An 18,088-nucleotide genomic window follows, 5' to 3' on the forward strand; every position below is an offset into this window, starting at 1 on the left:
TAATTCTCCAATTAAGTTTAGCCCACCAACTAAGCATTATTGGGTTCACCTAACAAGATAATGAAATATAGGACTTATGTTTGGTTTCTAGAAAATATTAAAATAAATGATTTTTTAATCAAATATAATTAAAATTAATTAAAAATTTGTATAATTTTAAATTATTTAATTTTAATTTTATTTATTTATTTATTTTCCTTTGTTCAAACCAACCATACCCTTTTAAGTTTTTAGCAAAAGTTTTGTACATATACTCCAAGTATTGCTTTAAAATAAACTTCACCGAAAATGAAAAGTAGGTTGGAACAACCAACCTCCTTTGAACTTTTAGAAAATGAAACCATCTGGTTTTGACTTTGTATGTTTCTGGCCTTGGAAAATGTAAAATAAATAAATAAATAAATAAATGGGGAAAAACACAATGTGAGCAAGGCGAAGCAAAGAGGCACATGGCTGTGGACTGTGGTCAGTAAACCGTATGCGCAGGGAAATTGCAGCACATGGGGGGGGGGGGGAGATAATGGAGGCCAGACTGCGCTTTTGGGCACTTTGAGTGCGTAGTGTGTACACATATAAACCGGAGGAGGTTTTTTCTTCATCTCCGCAGCGTCTTTCTTCTACTTCTTCATTTTTTTTCTTCGAACTTCGAAGATTCCATCGGGATTCTCGAGAAACAAACATCAACCAACCAACCGTAGAAGTGGACCCCCACGCCCTTCCTAATAAAACCCTAACCATATGTTTTGTAATTTGTATTATGACCTCATTTATTAAATCACTCTTTTTCGCCGTGGCCCACGTGATTTACTCACACGACTCTCAAGTCAGACTGCTGTATCCCAGAAAAGCTGAAACCCTTTTTTTCATCCCACCTCCATCATCCGCCACGTGTATCCCCCTCAGCGCCCATTGTTTTTTCTTTTCCTCCACCTCCCATTTTTTTTTTTAAAAAAGGGAAAATTTGAGTTCACGAGATTTTGTTCAAAAAGCCCTTTTTTTTCACTGATATTTCACCACAACTGTGTGTGAATTGGTCCACGTGAAAAGCGGCCGAGGCCGCTTGAAAAGCTGTTTTCCACTTGTCTTATACTGGTTTGGTGGTAAAATAAAAAACAGCTCCAATCACACGATCACTCAAAACTAAAGTGAATGGTGTTTGGTTGCAGTGAAAAAGTACTGAAAGAAAGTTGCCATCTGTACTGGATAGTGAGGAAAACCGTCGCACACCGACGACCGCCAGCTCCGCATGGAAACGACTCGAGCGTGAAATCTGACCGTTCCCTTGTGGCGGGCCCGGATGACACGTGGCCACGTCAGACACACTAGATCATAGGTGTCATTATTATGAGTACACACTGACGGTCATCGTCCACGTGGCCATCTTTTATGGGACCCACTCCCAAATGGGGAAATTTTATTTAAATTTGAGAAAAATTATACTTATTTGTAATTTCTGTTACTATTTTATTAAGGAAAATGCGGTTTCCAATTCAACAACCAAGTTGAGGTCTCCTTGCCAAGCACGTTTCAAACTCTATAAATACCCAAACCTTTCTCCTTCAAAGACTTCCTCACCTCCTCCTCTATTTTCTAGGGTTTTCATTGCTTGGTCCTCCACGTCCCTTCTCTTCAACCCACATTCAGATTCCTGGTGTTTGGCTTTTGCGACTCAGGTACAGCCTCTGCGTTTTTTCATTTCCAAACAGAAAGCGTTTTATTTTTTTCAGGTGGTCCGATGCAATGCTGTTGGAAATTAATGTTGTGAGGAGTGGATTTGTTTCTGTGTTTTCAACTTTTCTCCTTTACGATGATCGGCTACGTTTGTGATGTTTGATTTTGTTTCCATCATTTTGTGTTTACGTGTTCAAGCGTGCCTGATCCTCGGCAGTTATAATTTTTTTTTCATGAAATAATACAAGCGCTCTTGCTAATTCGATTTATTAGGGTTCTAGTTTTGATTTTTACCGCCGGACTCGTTTTTGATGAATTGAATTTTTGAGCCTTTATTTATGGTTTTTGAAGATTTGAGCCTGCGCTTGTCTGCAAGTTGTACATATTTGAGGAGATGTGATTTGACGGCCTATTTGTTGGCCTTATTCGCTATAATTATAAAATTATATTTTTGTCGGTTGCTGTGATTTACAAGGAAAAGATGTTGGAACATCCCAGCACGTCCTAATCAGTTTCTGAAATTTAACCGCTGAAAATGTAGTTTTCCAGATTCTAGATGGAAAAAAATCATGATTTTTAAGGGCAACGCCAAGAAATAACTAGCCATATTAAGTTACTGTTTGAGATATCTTATGATTCATAGTCTTTTTTTCCTTTTTAAATTTTTCTTTGAACATGTTTTTTTCACTCTTTCAATTTTGTTTGTGGGGTGACTAAATTTAAGTTTGTTAGGTGCATTGTCTTGTCATCACAGGAACAAGTTTTTTTTTTTTTTTTTGGTTTTTTGCTTTTCACGTGATTCACAAATTTAATCTTGATGTATTCTGTCTATATTATTGATAGCCAAAGTAATTTTATTGATCGTGATGTTTGAAAGTGGTTCATACAGAGGTATTTTATAAGCCATGTGTGCCTTTTGATGTGCATAGGATGAGATCATAGTTAAAATTTTGGTACAAGCGTAGGTCTTGATGTGGATTTGACTTTTTCTGTCGTTCTTTTAATCTTTCTTTTTTACTTTGTCTCTTTTTCAAATTATAAAATTGGAATTATTTTAGCATGAGTTCTTAAAAGTGAATTTAGTTCCTTTTGCTTTATTGTGACTCTATACCCTTTTTTCTCTAAGGAGTTCACGTCTGACATTTTTACTCTCCCTAAAAGCTCTGGTGACTAAATTGGAATCCACTTCTCTTGTGCCAAAGGACACATGCGGTACATGTTTATATGATCACACATTATATAATTTTAGATGTTGATTGTTAAGGGAAACTTTAAATTCAAAGATTTAGGTGGTTTTTGTTTTGTTTTTTCACCTAAATATGATTAAAATTTAATTTAATTTATCTTTAAATACCACTTAATAATATTAAGTATTATGTTTTTTTTTTTGTTTTTTTTAATTTTTATAAAGCATTGTTATATTGAAATTGTGTTTTGATTGTTTAAAAAAAAAATTTAGCATTTAGCCAGAAATTTTTTTTTTCTATTTAATAAATTTTTTTGAAAAATAAGTAAAAATAAAAAATATATTAAAAATAAATCATTTAATTGCATTCAATATTAAAGTAAAAAAACCAAATAATACCAATTTTATTTATTTATTTATTTTTGCCCTTTCGCTTTGAAGAATGACCATCAAATTTGTCTAGATGGGTGTTTGTTGTGGTGGAAGCTTATTTCCCTGAATATGTAAAAGTGGTAGCTAGTGGTAACTTGTCTGAGTAAACTTGTTTGAAGATCAAACTTTTCAGGAGGTGCATGATGCTTATTTCACCGTGGATTTGCTTCTTTTCTCTTTATGGGGTTATGCCAATAAACTTAAAGGGAGCTTGTAAAGGACTGGACATGATTGCAGAGGCCAACTTTAACAAATAACATCATTTCAACAGTTTAGTGCATGAAATTACTTTGTTATGGGCTGTATTCTTCTCTGACTCCTTAGGATAAAGGACAAAACTGATGTGGATAAGAATTTCTTTTTTTTTTTTGTAGAGAAGTTGGAAAAACATTTTTGGTTAACTTAGTAGTACTAATAGGTAAGGAATTTGATATTATGTTTGTCTCCACATTAGGTAATTGAAGATGCCTGGTTACATTTATCACTGACATCTGGTCATGTCATATTTCATTTCCATCAACCTGTTGGATTAGCTTGGCGAATAAAGTCACTTAATGAGACAGGACAGTGATTACACCTCTGTGGTCCCAAATAATTGAAGACTTGTTTTGTTCACGTACACTAGTATGTCTCATAGCTATATATCGACCTGATATTTGGATTTTGAAAATGTCAGTTTCTGGCTCATTGATCATTTGTCTATTTTCACTAAGTAATTATTGACCCAACTATCTTCACAACTCACAATCTTGTAGTCACTGGATTGAACTTTTTTTATTTTAAATGCAGAAATTTGGTGCACTTCTCAGACTTGGAAAGCTGTCTATCAACCCTTTCTCAGGGATCCTGCACCAATAATGTTTTACCCTCTGTAAATGCTGTGTAGCTTTGGAGATGAGAAGGTATGGCAAACTCTGAATGTTTGTTCTGTTAAATTCATCTTTTCAAACTAAATCAACTTTTCATTAATGTGTGGCCGTCACTACCAGTTTCCAGGAAGCGTGTTTTTGATGGACTGCTCTCCCACAAGCAGTGACAAGAAAACATTGAAGAGGTGGTTTTTCATAGATAAAAGGGGTGGGTGAAGTATACTTGAGATAAGGCCCATAAGTCTCTGTTTTGACTAAAAGGTTATCAATATAATACACTAAAAATATTCCATATAAACTGTTCGGAGTAATCTTGGATCAAATGGATTTGAAGTCGAACCATGCTTCTCCTGTTCTTACTGATCCTGCACCTGTGAACAAATCAAGACTAGGCATCCCTTCTGGTCTGTTGCCTTACTCGCAACCAGGAACAGGATTCTCCTCTGGAAAGTATGTAATAATTCCAAGAAAAAAGCCAGGAAAGCTTGATGACGTTCGGTCAAATGGTTGGCTGGATGCCATGAAATCGTCCTCTCCTCCTCGCAAGAAGTTAATTAAGGATTTCAATGTCGAGGTTGCTACAGATGACACTGATAATGTGACAAGCTCTTGGATGGTATTCTTACTTCTTTATCTGACTAATTGATAGGATGTTTTTATCATTGAGCTTGTTTTATCAGTTGAGACACTTAGGTTGTTTGTTTTGGTTTTTTTCCCATCCAATTTTACTTTCCTTTTCTGATTGGGCAGCTTAAGTATCCATCAGCGCTCAACTCTTTTGAGAAAATCATAAGTTATGCACAAAGCAAGAAGATAGCAATGTTTCTGGATTATGATGGGACTCTTTCTCCAATTGTTGATGATCCTGACCGTGCCCTGATGTCTGATGCTGTAAGAAATTGTTACTCATTAGTAGTATGTGCAAAGAGTTCTTTCCTTCGCTTTCCAACCCTATGTTGATATTGCAATTAAATAATTTGTTGTCAGATGCGCTCAACTGTGAAAAATCTCGCAAAGTGTTTCCCAACAGCAATCATTAGTGGAAGAAGCCGTGACAAGGTATTTGAGAGAATCTTATATTCCTAATATTAAGTGTTCAAGGATTTTATTGCTTCTTTTTGCCCCTTCATATGTATATATGTATATTCGTCTTTTGGGTGCCGTCAGCGTCTGATCTCTGCATTTTGTTAGGTTTATGAGTTGGTAGGACTAAAGGAACTCTATTATGCGGGCAGTCATGGAATGGACATCATGGGCCCAGCCAGATACACAGCCTGCAATGACCATTCAAATTGTATTAAATCCTCGGATGAGCAGGTAAGGAATAATAAGACCAATTGCAACTTCCCTAATCCCCTCAATTCCCCACAAAGAGATAATGAATATGGACAGTGGCTAACAAAAGAATGGCCACGACTCATGTACATACCAAGATGTAATTGGATCCTTTAGATAATACTCTACTTTCTCTTGATCCTTTTTAATTTTGGCTGTGGCAGGGTAAGGAGGTGAATCTGTTCCAGCCTGCCAGTGAATTTTTACCTATGATAGACGAGGTGCTAAATAGTTTTGTATTCAATTACCTACAATACAAGTGTAAAACATTTATCAGAAGTCACGAAAGTCATGAAGAACTGACTGTTTATAATTTTTTTTTTTTTTATGCAGGTTTTTAGAGCCCTTGTTGAAACCACTAGAGGAATTGAAGGTGCAAAAGTTGAGAACCATAAGTTTTGCGCCTCTGTACATTACCGTAATGTAGATGAGAATGTAAGGATCATGGATTGTTCTTTTGCTTTGTTATCTAATTCTATTGATAACTAATAACACACTGCTTACAAGTTTGGCTAATTTGAAGAATTTTATTCACTTCTTTTCAATTACAGAGTTGGTCTACTATTGCACAATATGTTCATGATGTTCTCAAAGATTATCCTCGTTTACGACTAACCCATGGGCGGAAGGTAATATTTTCTCCCTGAACACCCTTGCATATTTTTCCTCAAGATATGGAGATTTTAGGCAGTGGTTCTTATTAGTAAATTTCATCAACTTCATATGTTCTTTCCATGCTTAGGTTTTAGAGGTCCGTCCTGTGATTGACTGGAACAAGGGGAAAGCAGTTGAATTTCTTCTCGAATCACTTGGTACATAATCTCTGGCTCTCTGTCTGATAAGTGGCATCCACACTATAAATTGTGTTTTGAATTGTTTTATTCTTTATATGTGCGCAGGACTAACCAATAGTGAGGATGTGCTCCCAATTTATATTGGAGATGATAGAACTGATGAAGATGCATTCAAGGTATTACCCGTGCAACTGCCTTTTGGGTTAGAGAGTTGGTTTGGATGTGTGCTACTTTGAGGCAACTACATAATTTGATTTCACTATATTTTTGTCAGGTGTTGCGAGAAGGAAATCGGGGTTATGGTATACTGGTGTCTCCAGTACCAAAAGAAACCAAGGCATTCTACTCCCTCAAGGACCCGTCAGAGGTGCAAAATTTGTCTTAAACCATTGCTTTTTTCAGTTCCATTTTATTTTGAGTTTTGGCATCTTTCTAATGTTTTGATGAAAATGTACAAAATTTTATGCAGGTCATGGAATTTCTCAAATCCCTAGTGAGATGGAAAGAGTTGGATGCACCTATTAATTCAGAAGGAAGAGGAGCATAGACTGACTTGCATATATGGTATAGATATATTATTCGAGTTTGGAAGTCGGGTATTAAATAAAGGTGGTGGGTGCTGCTGCATTTTTTGCAATCTTGTTCAGCAAATTTCAAGTGTTGATTATTGCATTGTTTATTGGATTCAATTTAAGACTTTTTTGCCTTGGCAGCTTGTAAAGCCTTCTTCCTCCCATGTTGATGGCTATGATTATTTTCACCCCTCTAAATGAGTCGATTATTTAATTTATTTTCAGCAGCGCTCCCCTGGAAGCTATAGCATTTGTTTAGATGTGTATCATGTAATAGAATTCTTGAAAACCCATTTGTAATAGCACCAGGATTGTCATCGCACCAAATCTCTCATCATCTTGTGTGTAGTTTGAGTTTTTTTGCAGTTAAAAAGTTGAAGTTATATTTGCATACATGAAAAGAAAAAAGGAAAGAAAAGAAAAGAAACGTACACGCCTCGATGACGAGTCTTGAAACTTTGAATGAACAGCAGGAAAAAGGATTATTTTGGATTGGGTCAGGCCCATTAATACGGGTCTTTCACAATTTCACTGTTCTCAGTCCACCATTCCAATGGGTGTCTGCTTTCCCCACAAGAAATGGACCCACGTGGCCACATTCGTTAAATAAAGATCACAACAATTTCCTTGATATTGTCAACGATATTCTCATCTTCTCTCCTGAGAGCCTTGGACACTAGTAACGCCAGTCCAATAAACGTACAAGCCAATCCTAATCCTACCGTGGGATTTATCCTGCATTTTGTCCTTGTCCATTTAGCCCTCGGTCTCATCGTCAAAGAAATGTGATAATCTAATAAATCTAAATATAATAAAATTTGGGGGTTAATAACTTAATACCTAGTTTGCGAGCAACTTATTTAAGAAATGAAAATATATATATGATAATGTCCTGTCCTAATTGAAAAAAAGAAAGAAGCTTGCTTCTATACGTGGAGTGTGAAAGTGAGCTTGTATAAATTTAATTGTTGCCAAAAAAAAAATCTATAAAGATTCACTCAGTACTCCAAGAGAGCTGATACTGATATCATATCCCAATGCCCAAATCATCACTTTGTTGTGTGTGAAACCCCTCTGAAACGATCTTCACATCAAGCTCCCCTCTTCCTATAGATTACAGAATCTCCATCCAAATGTCGCTTTTATTGCAATCTCCTCCCTCATCAGCCCTCTCCTCTTCTTCACGTCAGGTAATTTCTCACATTTTCTTTCATTTTTCTTAATTCATGGACTGATTGATTGGTTGTTGATGGAGCAGGATGGGAGACTAAGGTTCTTAGCTCGATCCGCTGCGCCCAGATTTGCTCTCAGCTTCCAGAGGTCGTTTCCTCAAATTCGCGCCTCCGCCAACTTTTCTTCCTCCCTTGACAAAGGTCGTTAGAATTCTGTTCTCTCGATTATTTGCTCTTCTAATCCTCTGCTCTTGTTTGATTTGGCTTCCATTTTGTCATTGCCTTTTCAGGTTTAAGCACTGAATTTGATGCCGTTTCAGACTTAAGTGAGATTGTTCCAGACACCGTCATTTTCGATGATTTCGAGAGGTTACAATCTCTCTCTCTTTTTTTAAAAAAAAATTAACTCTAGCAGTAACTCCGGAATGGATTTGGGATTTTGTTTGTGGTCTGTTTGATTACTCGAAAGTGTAATCAAAATAAGATAAACTCAAATTTTGAAAATTTGAATTTTCATTATTTGGAGCCAGGAAAATTAAAATCTCCTGTCAATCTATCTGGCCCAACTGTCAGCTTATTTTGGTCGAGTTTTTTGGGTTTATTTGTTTGGGAAATGAACCAAAAAATCATGAGGCTAAGAGTGCCATGTTCTTTTTCCGTCTGCTGCTTTATTGGCAACCAAAATAAGAGGCCTTAGTGATTTCTTTGACGATTGATTTTGAATTATTTGAAATTTAGATTTCCACCAACAGCTGCTACTGTTAGCTCCTCACTTCTCTTAGGCATTTGCAGCCTGCCCGATACAATTTTTAGGGTAAGTAATCAATGCAATCAAAGATAAAAATATATAATATTGATTTTTTTATTTGAGAGGGAATGGCTTAAAGTGTTACTCTTTTAATTGCTGTAGAGCGCTGTGGAGACTGCATTGGCAGATTCAGTGTGTTATGGGTTGGAAAGCCCCGATGCTCGAATGTCCTGCTTCTTTAATAAGGTTGTTTTTTTTTTTCTCTCATAATGTGATGAAATTAATGTGATTGCTCACAATTGATCATGGATGTGTAGGCTTTGGTGAAAGTTGGCAGTGACCTTGTGAAACTAGTTCCTGGTAGAGTGTCAACTGAAGTGGATGCTCGTCTTGCTTATGACACACATGGCATTATTAGGAAGGTATAGGTTTATTTTCTGTTAACACTCTGTGTATTTAAGATATTGTTTTTCTGTTTAGGCTTGTTATAACAATTTAATTTGGTTAACAATGTTGGAGGGCCCATTAAATGTTTATTAATTTTTATTTTTTTATTTGTTAGTTTACAAAATTTGGGTCATTGCTGGTGATGAATTATCCCAAAAATTTTGGGCTGGTAATGGTTTTTTAATTTTTTTTATGTTAGAATATTTTCTGTCATAGAATTGGCTTTGACTTCTTTTTATTTGTTTGGCAAGGGCATAGTTCTTGATTTTACTATATGATCCATTAAACTTCCATTTATCTTTTCAGAAAGTAGTTCCTGGAATCATGTTGGAGAATCCCCAATAATTGTTTTTCTTGCACCACAATATTATAGTTAACAATTCTGCTCTCTTTCTATGAATTGATGGCAAATGATTTCCTTTTTACTTTTGAGATGCATTTTTCCAGGAAATGGACTGGTAAATACTTGCTTCATTCAGCTCTTGTGATGTAAATTTCCATGAAGTGCGAAAGATGAGCAACCTCATGGATCAATGCAGATATATTTCCTTCCCTGTTTGCTTTTCAAATTAAAAAATGAAAGCTTAAATGGACACAAAATTTTATCTTTGGTTACTCCAACACCAGTGTGGATGCTATTTTAGTTATAAAAACATCAACTAACCACTATTGTTTCTTTCTTTGAAATTTTACAGAAAGCATACTCCAAAATCGATTTTGTAGTCAATTGATTTTAGAAATTGTCATTAAGAGCTGTCTGTCGAAACTTTGAAATTAATTGATGTTTGCATTATAATCATCTTTTAGTTCAAGTGAGAATTACATTATCTAATTTGGTGTTTCCAAAAGTTGATTCACTTTAATGGTTTTGATCACATCCATAAGTACATTATTTTTCAAAAATCGTTGCATCAGCATTAACTAGTGTTCTTCCTTTACCATGCTTTAAAATAAGTAATATCTTCTCTTTTGATTTTGCCATTGTGATAATGTATTATGGTTTCACTTATGGCAGCACTGATGGAAAAATTGAAAGAGAAGATATTATTTGTATGTGCATGCACATGCAATGGGTGGAAAAGAGAGGAAGTTCCACTGTTAGCGTTTCTTTGGGCGATATATACAATTTATAAGATCAAATTTAAGAAAAACCTATTTGACTACCCATTTATGTAAGATAGAGAGAGAACTATCAGTATGTCCATGTTTGCATGCGGATGCGTGAGAGAAAAAGCAAGTTAGCAGTCAGCACTTTTTGGGTGATATATGAAGTTTAGTTGGAAAACTAGTTAACTACTTATTTTTGTGTGTGCACGTGGTGCACAAGAGAAAGACCTATTTTGCATGTGCATGTGAGAGAAAAAGAGTAAATTCTAATGTCATCTGTTTTGGGGCAAAATATAAGATTTATGATGTCAACTTGTAGGAACCTATTTGACTAACTATTTGTACATGCACATTCATGTATACATCTGTGTGTGTGTGAGAGAGAGAGAGATAGAGAGAGAGCTATTTGTGTGTGCATGTGCAATGAACATATGTGAGAGACAAAGCAAGTTCTACTGTCATCTTTTTTTTGGTCAAGAACTAGAAAGCCTATTTGACTGCCTATTTCTAAGCATTTGCTTTTGTGCGTGTGTATGCGAGAGAAAGAGAGCATGTTCCACTATCATCTCTTTTGGGCGATATATAAAATTTGTGATGTTAAATTGGTGGAAGATATGTTTGACTACATATCTGTGTGAGCACATGCATGTCAGAGAGAGCACCTGTGTGTGTGCTTTTGGTGTGTGTGAGTGAGTGAGAGAGAGGGGGGGAGGGAGAATTTATTGTTCAACTTTATTAGGTGCTCACTTGAGAACATTTTGTAATATTCATTCACCTTTGTTAGGGGGGAGGGAGGGAGAGAGAATTTACTGTTCAACCCTTATTAGGAGCTCACTTGAGAACATTTTGTAATATTCATTCACCCCTTGTTAGGAACTGACTTTAGGATGTTTTATACCACTCAGAATATTTTTTATACTCTATTGATGGCTTGAAAGTGTTATTGATATCCATTTCTATCACATGATCATCTGATATTTTGGTTATTTCTGTGGCAAAATTTTTGAAACTGGCTCATTGTGCCTGCACATTATGTTTGAATAGTTATGGACTGAATCAATGGACAATATTGGGAATTTAGATGGATGGTTCAAACTATGATACGTGGACCTCTTTCTTTATTCAGTAATTACATTTTTATGTAGTCTGATGCATTTAGTTTATCATAATCTGCAGGTGCATGACCTTTTGACCCTGTACAATGAAATTGATGTCCCTCCAGAGCGTTTGTTATTTAAAATTCCTTCAACTTGGCAAGTGAGTATCTGAATTTAGTGCTTGGTATATAGAAGCTAATAACTTTCATCCCACTGTGGTCCCTCAGTAGTTGGTTTTCAATTCAGGGAATAGAGGCCTCAAGGTTGCTGGAATCTGAGGGCATACAGACACATTTGACTTTTGTTTACAGGTTAGTTTTTCAAGACAGACTATCCATTCTATTACCCAAACCTTGGTTTATAATATGCAAAAAGTAATTGTGTATGACATGGAATAACTCAGGGCTAGTTTGAAATTCCACTTTGAAAATTAAGTGATGGTTAAATTGTTTTTCATGATTTGGAAAATCAAAAGGTTTTCCTATGCATTCATCACTAAATCTTTCTGGATACAAATACACCTAATCTTTGTAGCTCCATGCCTTGATTCCTCATAGTCCCTCCCATGACACTCCAAGAGACCCATGAATTGCTTAGTCCTAAATGAACCATGAAGAGCATAATGGTGGTGTATCCATTTTATCCACATTGGATCACTGTGAATATGCCATGACAGAAACCTTCACCATGAAATGATTTTGACTTATGATGAGTTATATAAGATGAAGAAGTAAAATGAAGATATATAAGGATTAACTCTGATACACCAGAGTTGTACTAGGCAAGATAGTGAGAAAGACTCTAGTAGCATAGTTCTTTATATTGTTTCCTGAAAGTACCCTCCAGCTAGAAATTCAGTTTTATGATGTGTGCCACTACTCATGCATAGCTTTGCATGGCTCATAATGCTATTTTGCTGAAATCTTTACTTCTTATGATATGATTTCTTTATTTATTTTTTCTGTTAGTCATTTGTACATAGTTTTTTGGGGAGTTCATACCAGAAATGCTGACTACTCATCCTCTTTCATTCTTATAGGCTTTCTGACATAGAGCGGGGAAGGGAAAAATGTGGCTTCTTTTGCATATATCGCAGTAGTTGTTTTATGTGCACAAAAACAAAACTCAGCATGATATTTTGTTTAGATCACAATAAATCTCATCTATATTTGGAAAAATCATTGCATCAATAGGTATCAGATCAATCTATTAATGTACCAAAAAATTGTATTTTGGAGGGTGTTATGATGCCAAATAAATTATTCAAGGTAACAATCTAAGTTAGCTTTCCGTATATCTTGAGAAATTAATTGAAGGTAAGTGTAATTCTAAAAACATTGCTTTGCATAGCGTTCTCTTGTATTGATGTAGCATTGTTAGTTTGCTTAATATTTAGCATTTGTGCTATCCTTGATGTCTTGGTCAGGGCTTTTAAATGATCTGGGTGGATTGCCTTTTTGTTCTCTATATTTGATAATTTTTTAAGCATCTCTCCAAAATGTTGAGTGAGAGAGTTTTGGTTGGATGGAAGAAATGAGGTTGATACTGATATGTCAGCACTTATCAGGAGTTAAGAGCTACAATTCATATTCTTTGCCTTTTTCCTTGTTATATCTTTCACTCTTATTTTGATTGACTTTGAACAACTAACGACTTCCATATTTGTTTCCCTTTTATACGTGTACATGTACAGTGAATCTCATCTTCAAACCTTGTGGCTAATCATTTGATGACTTGATCATTCTTCTTCAGTTTTTGTCAAGCTGCAGCTGCTGCTCAAGCTGGTGCTTCTGTTATTCAGATTTTTGTTGGTCGCGTTCGGGTAATTTTCCACCTCTAGTAAGTAAAATGATGTCGGAAATTTCGTTTAGTGGTATTGATAGCTTGCACATTGCTGTTCAGGATTGGGCCCGCAATCATTCTGGTGACCCTGAGATAGAAGCTGCTCTTAAAAGAGGGGAAGATCCTGGTTTGGCTTTGGTTAGTTGTATATCATTGATGTTTGGTCTTTTAAGTACTCCGTAAATGGCTAATAAATCTTGCAACTTCCTGCATGTGTTTTCAATTCCTCGGATCTTGTTCTAAGAAATATGATTATGATCTAATATGGCTTTTGAATCAGTTTTAGAGCAAAAATCTTAGAATAAATTTCAAGCTGTTGGTATCCTAATGCAAAACCAACTTCCTACTATTGGAGTTAAAATTAAAAAACATGAAGTCTGATTACTAAGGAGAATATATGGTTGCAACGTTATTGATTGGAGATTGAGGATCTTGTCATACTCGTGTACACTTGTCTCCATTCATCCCAGATGCAAGAGCATGAACACTATCTTCTTCAGGCTTATTCTTAGTAAAATCTTTCTTCTTTGCTTTGTCTAATATATCAGATTTGGTTTCTATCCATCCAACCAAATATTTATGGAAATTAAAAGTCTCATCTAAGGTTAAGGTCTTTGCTTAGTTAGTGGCACGTAGAAAGGTGAACACCAATGACATGCCCTTTTTTTTTTTTTTCCCCTGATTAAAAACAAAATATATGTATTAAATGAGAAAAGAAACATGAGAAAGATGAGGAATCCTCCCTATGAAGTACAAGCCTGATCAAAAGAACTCAGTAAACCTCCACTAGCAAAGGAAGGTTTTACAAAAGGTAGAAAGGGCCGCATGATCAAAAGTACTAAGTAAACTTCCACTAACCAAGGAGGGTTATACAAAATGAACAAAAAGCCTATGCAAGTAAAACAATCCTGATCCTATAAACCCAACCCTAGGGTGTATATGACGGAAGCCAACTAAGCTAAATTACACTCAAAGGATAGGGTTTAAAAATGTCTGTACAGTAAGCCCAAAAAGAAACATAAAAGTGAAACTGATCCTCAATGACATGTTTTAGTTGAGAAGACCTTCTAAAGCCCTTAATCCTAATTGGTGCACCCTATGTAGTGGGAGTGGAAAGACAATTTGCCATCTCTTTGTACTTTGTACATTGTTCAATCACTTGGGGACTATGGCACAAGCTATTCAGACAGACCAGGATGGTGTGGGTTTAGCCTAGGACTTTATGTGACATGATGATTATTTCTTATATGGGTTTTAGGAACTCCACTAGAGGCAAGACCCTTTGGAAGATTGCTTGTCTCACTTTGATTTAGATTATGTGACAAGAGAGAAATGCTAAGATCTTTGAGGATAAATGGAGGATGTTAAAGATATTGTGGTTTGACTAAAAGTTTTAAAGGCATTCCTTTGAATGTCATTTAGCTCGGTTGGCATTTGGTATGTACACCATTATGGACCAACAATGAGAGGAGCCTAGCCGGTTTTGAGGAGATGAAATCATTATACATTATTTTGTGATCTATCTTTTTTTTTATAAATCTTCTTGTATATCGGAGGTTTCTTTGTGTTTTGATCAAGTTTGTGTTTTGTGGGGTGGATTCCTCATCCTTCTCATGAACTTTTTATACATAATGAATGTATCTCTTGTTTATGACAAAAAAAAAAATGGAGAATATATGGTTATGATCTATCTGTTATTTTTTATAATGAGCTCTTTAAGAAATTTTAACCCGAGTTTGAAGTCCTTTTATTTCTTTATTTTTTAATTTTCCTTGTAATGACCCTCCCAACTATTTGGTTTCAGCTGCTGAAAAAATATTATATCAACAACGTTTTATGGCACCTTTAACTTGGATCATGTTCCTTCACCCCTTCTAGGATCTACCATGGTGCTGTTATTGGTGTCCTGTACGCATGAACATGCTCAGCACATATCATTTCTCTCTTTTTGTTAATGCCTTAATGGTTGATATGACATAAAGCTCTCCTTAATCATTTATTTCTTATCCTTGTTTCTCAATATAAATTCTCTGCCAGTGAAGTGTGTCAAAAGCTGCATTGTATTGATTCAATTTCAATCTCCCGATTTTGGAATTATTTCCTTTTTACTAACCTTATGAAAAATAAAGTGAAAAGCCATCTGCTTTCAGTCTAGGTGGTTGAGATTCCAATTCCTTTTTGGGAATGCCCTAAATAAAGTATTGGCACTCACATCTGCAATCTAAACATATAAACCTACCTAAAGAATGTTCCTTCCGTCCTTTATTCAGAGTCCAGTGCAGTAGATGCAGAGTTGACTTGATTCTTGTGTATTGTTTCAAGTCATTAGCACCAACAACCAACAAATGCTTATGAGTTCAGCCTATTTCTCAAATATTGCAGGTGACCAAGGCTTATAACTACATTCACAAACATGGATACAAATCAAAGTTGATGGCAGCAGCGGTTCGAAACAAGCAGGATTTGTTCAGTCTTCTGGGGTAAATATTTGACTCCCTTTGGTTAATCTCAACTGGGGATTTTTGACAAGATTGACTTCAGGAATGATCATTTTTGCTCTTGTATTGCCTCATTGTTCAGGGTTGACTATATCATTGCACCATTGAAGGTACTGGAATCTCTCAAAGAATCTATAACTTCCCCAGATGAAAAGTACTCTTTTGTAAGGAGGCTATCCCCAAATTCTGCTGCCTCTTACAGTTTCAGTGAAGAAGAGGTCTGCTTTCTTTTCATAGTATCAGTTTCTTTCCCTCTTAGACATGAGTATTCAATGGTACCTCCACCTTTAGGATTGTAGGATGTTTGAAACAATTCTGGCTGTTGCAATTCAACAGTTAAGATTGATTTTCAAACATCTGATAGCTGAGATTCTGGATGTACCGGATACCATAGAATTCTCCCAGTAAAATTAATCAGAACAATAGGGAATTCATCTCTGAAAAAAAATACTCTCGATGAACAGAATTTTCTCAAAACTTTCAGCCAAGGCCGGTACCAAAAGGGAACATGGCCTAAGGATCATAGAGTGGAAGACTAAGGATGTCCCACCCTTTACATATAATTCCAAATGCAGGATATTGTGCTGATTTAACAGCATGGTCAACATAGAACAGAAATCTTGGCCACTCATTCCATGTGCCACCCATTATGACAAGGGTGCATATGCATGTTGGTGCTCAATAAGGCTACCTAAAGACCTGAAGATGATGTGTAATTCTGGATGCGTATATGTTTTTGATATGCATATGCATTGAATAGCAGAAAGGATTAAATCTTCCTAATCATTAGGTTAGTGTCACTAATTTGATGACTCTTTAGCTGATTATTTGTGCCAATGTTTATCTTTCTGATGGGCTATCCCTTTTCCTCTGAGGTTTACTGTTTCCCTCGGCTGCGTGGTTAGAGTTTCAGAATTCACATATTAGTCATTTTTTTAAGAGGGTGTTTAGTAGTATTTTGGAAGATTTTTCTTGGTTTTAGAAGCAGAAAGTAAGAAAATAGAAAATTTATGTTTGGTCATCACTATCAACAATTCCCCTACTTCAGCTTTATATTTGTCAGCAATGTGCACCATTCCTCTATAAGCTTTCTTACTTACATGTAAGATATGTTGTTGTTGGTTGGTCAGTTGGTTCTCTTTTATATGTTTTTATTTTCTATTTTTTTGTTTTGCAAAGATGAAGATGTATTTGACTTTGGATGTGTGAACAGATACACAAAAAGAAAAAGGTTCTTTATTTACCTTGCAAAAGCACAAACACATTCAAAAACCTTAATGAAGCATGCCCCATATCATTTTGGATTTCTCAATTACCAGAATGCTCTCACCAGATAGACCAAGATATAAGCTTTACTTTCTTAAACAACATTTAGGGTGAAATCATCCTTATTGCCAAAATAATGTATACCAGTATTTACCAGAATTTGGAACCACTGGCAGTTCCCTTTTTGGTTTTTGGAATACCCCCAACTGGTTGGACTAACTGATCCACTTTCATTTTTCAGCTTGTGAAGTGGGACCAGTTGAACTTTGCATCATCCATGGGCCCTGCAGCTGTGGAGCTTCTGGCTGCCGGACTTGAAGGGTATGCTACACAAGCCAAGCGAGTAGAGGAGTTATTTGGGAAGATCTGGCCACCCCCTAATGTTTGAGAATAAATTTGTCTATAATGAAATAAAAAGGAGAATTCCACTTTCAAGTGCTGTTCCCTTTTCCTCCTGTCTTTGGTTCTCCATAGTTAACTTTTATTTATCTCTAGCAACCGATTGAATCACTAATAATTTTTCCTTTAATACTCTTATTATAATCATCGGACGCTAGTAGGATTGGGTTTGCCTTGAGTTTATGACCATTTTCCCTCGATCCAACCACGGAAAAGAAGGTTGAAACTGGTAACAACCTGGAATAACACACTGAAACAGCAATTTTCATCCCCTGCTATTGTGGAAACCAATTCTTTAGCACTAAAAGACACATTACTCATGGGTTGAATTCCAACTTAAGTCGAGGAAACCGGTAGATGGTATACAGTGTAATACAATATGATAGGAATGATGGATCCGGATGAGTCATCCTATTTGAGTATTTGTCAAGGATAACTCAAGAAATTGAGTGGAGCTAATAATTCTAATAAATTTCTGTTCTTACGGATTGAATCGGTGACGCGGCTGTGTGTATTATATTACAATATTTATTTTTCTCCAGGGAAGCAGGTGCATGTGATACATGTGACCCATATGCAGCATCAGCAAGTGATATTTATTTAATGATTAAAGAGCCAAAGCACCAATGGGTTCTGAATAGGACTGTTTTGTT

At 35.8% G+C, this 18,088-nt stretch overlaps 2 protein-coding genes across 3 annotated transcripts; both read left to right on the forward strand.

The window, feature by feature from the left end:
• Positions 1-1,548: 1,548 nt before the first annotated feature.
• LOC117904987 (probable trehalose-phosphate phosphatase F) lies at positions 1,549-7,186 on the forward strand. The gene is made up of 13 exons (XM_034817840.1): positions 1,549-1,673; positions 4,079-4,191; positions 4,279-4,774; positions 4,909-5,049; positions 5,146-5,217; positions 5,350-5,475; positions 5,658-5,714; positions 5,827-5,928; positions 6,045-6,122; positions 6,236-6,305; positions 6,393-6,463; positions 6,562-6,654; positions 6,757-7,186. The coding sequence occupies exons 3-13, from the start codon at positions 4,481-4,483 to the stop codon at positions 6,832-6,834; spliced, it is 1,182 nt and encodes a 393-aa protein (XP_034673731.1). The 5' UTR covers positions 1,549-1,673; positions 4,079-4,191; positions 4,279-4,480; the 3' UTR covers positions 6,835-7,186.
• A 646-nt stretch (positions 7,187-7,832) lies between these two features.
• Positions 7,833-17,613, forward strand: LOC117904973 (transaldolase). Of its 2 annotated transcripts, none has more exons than XM_034817827.1 (13): positions 7,833-8,049; positions 8,118-8,232; positions 8,322-8,400; positions 8,770-8,845; positions 8,942-9,025; positions 9,097-9,201; positions 11,510-11,590; positions 11,677-11,741; positions 13,183-13,252; positions 13,333-13,410; positions 15,655-15,752; positions 15,853-15,880; positions 17,278-17,613. In XM_034817827.1, the coding sequence occupies exons 1-13, from the start codon at positions 7,993-7,995 to the stop codon at positions 17,422-17,424; spliced, it is 1,083 nt and encodes a 360-aa protein (XP_034673718.1). In that variant the 5' UTR covers positions 7,833-7,992; the 3' UTR covers positions 17,425-17,613. The 2 variants fall into 2 exon arrangements, with proteins under 2 accessions (XP_034673718.1, XP_034673709.1); XM_034817818.1 differs by having other exon boundaries at positions 7,835-8,049; positions 15,853-15,988.
• The last annotated feature ends 475 nt before the right edge of the window (positions 17,614-18,088 follow it).

The sequence above is a fragment of the Vitis riparia genome, chromosome 2, assembly GCF_004353265.1.
Source record: "Vitis riparia cultivar Riparia Gloire de Montpellier isolate 1030 chromosome 2, EGFV_Vit.rip_1.0, whole genome shotgun sequence".
Classification (NCBI taxonomy): Eukaryota; Viridiplantae; Streptophyta; class Magnoliopsida; order Vitales; family Vitaceae; genus Vitis; species Vitis riparia.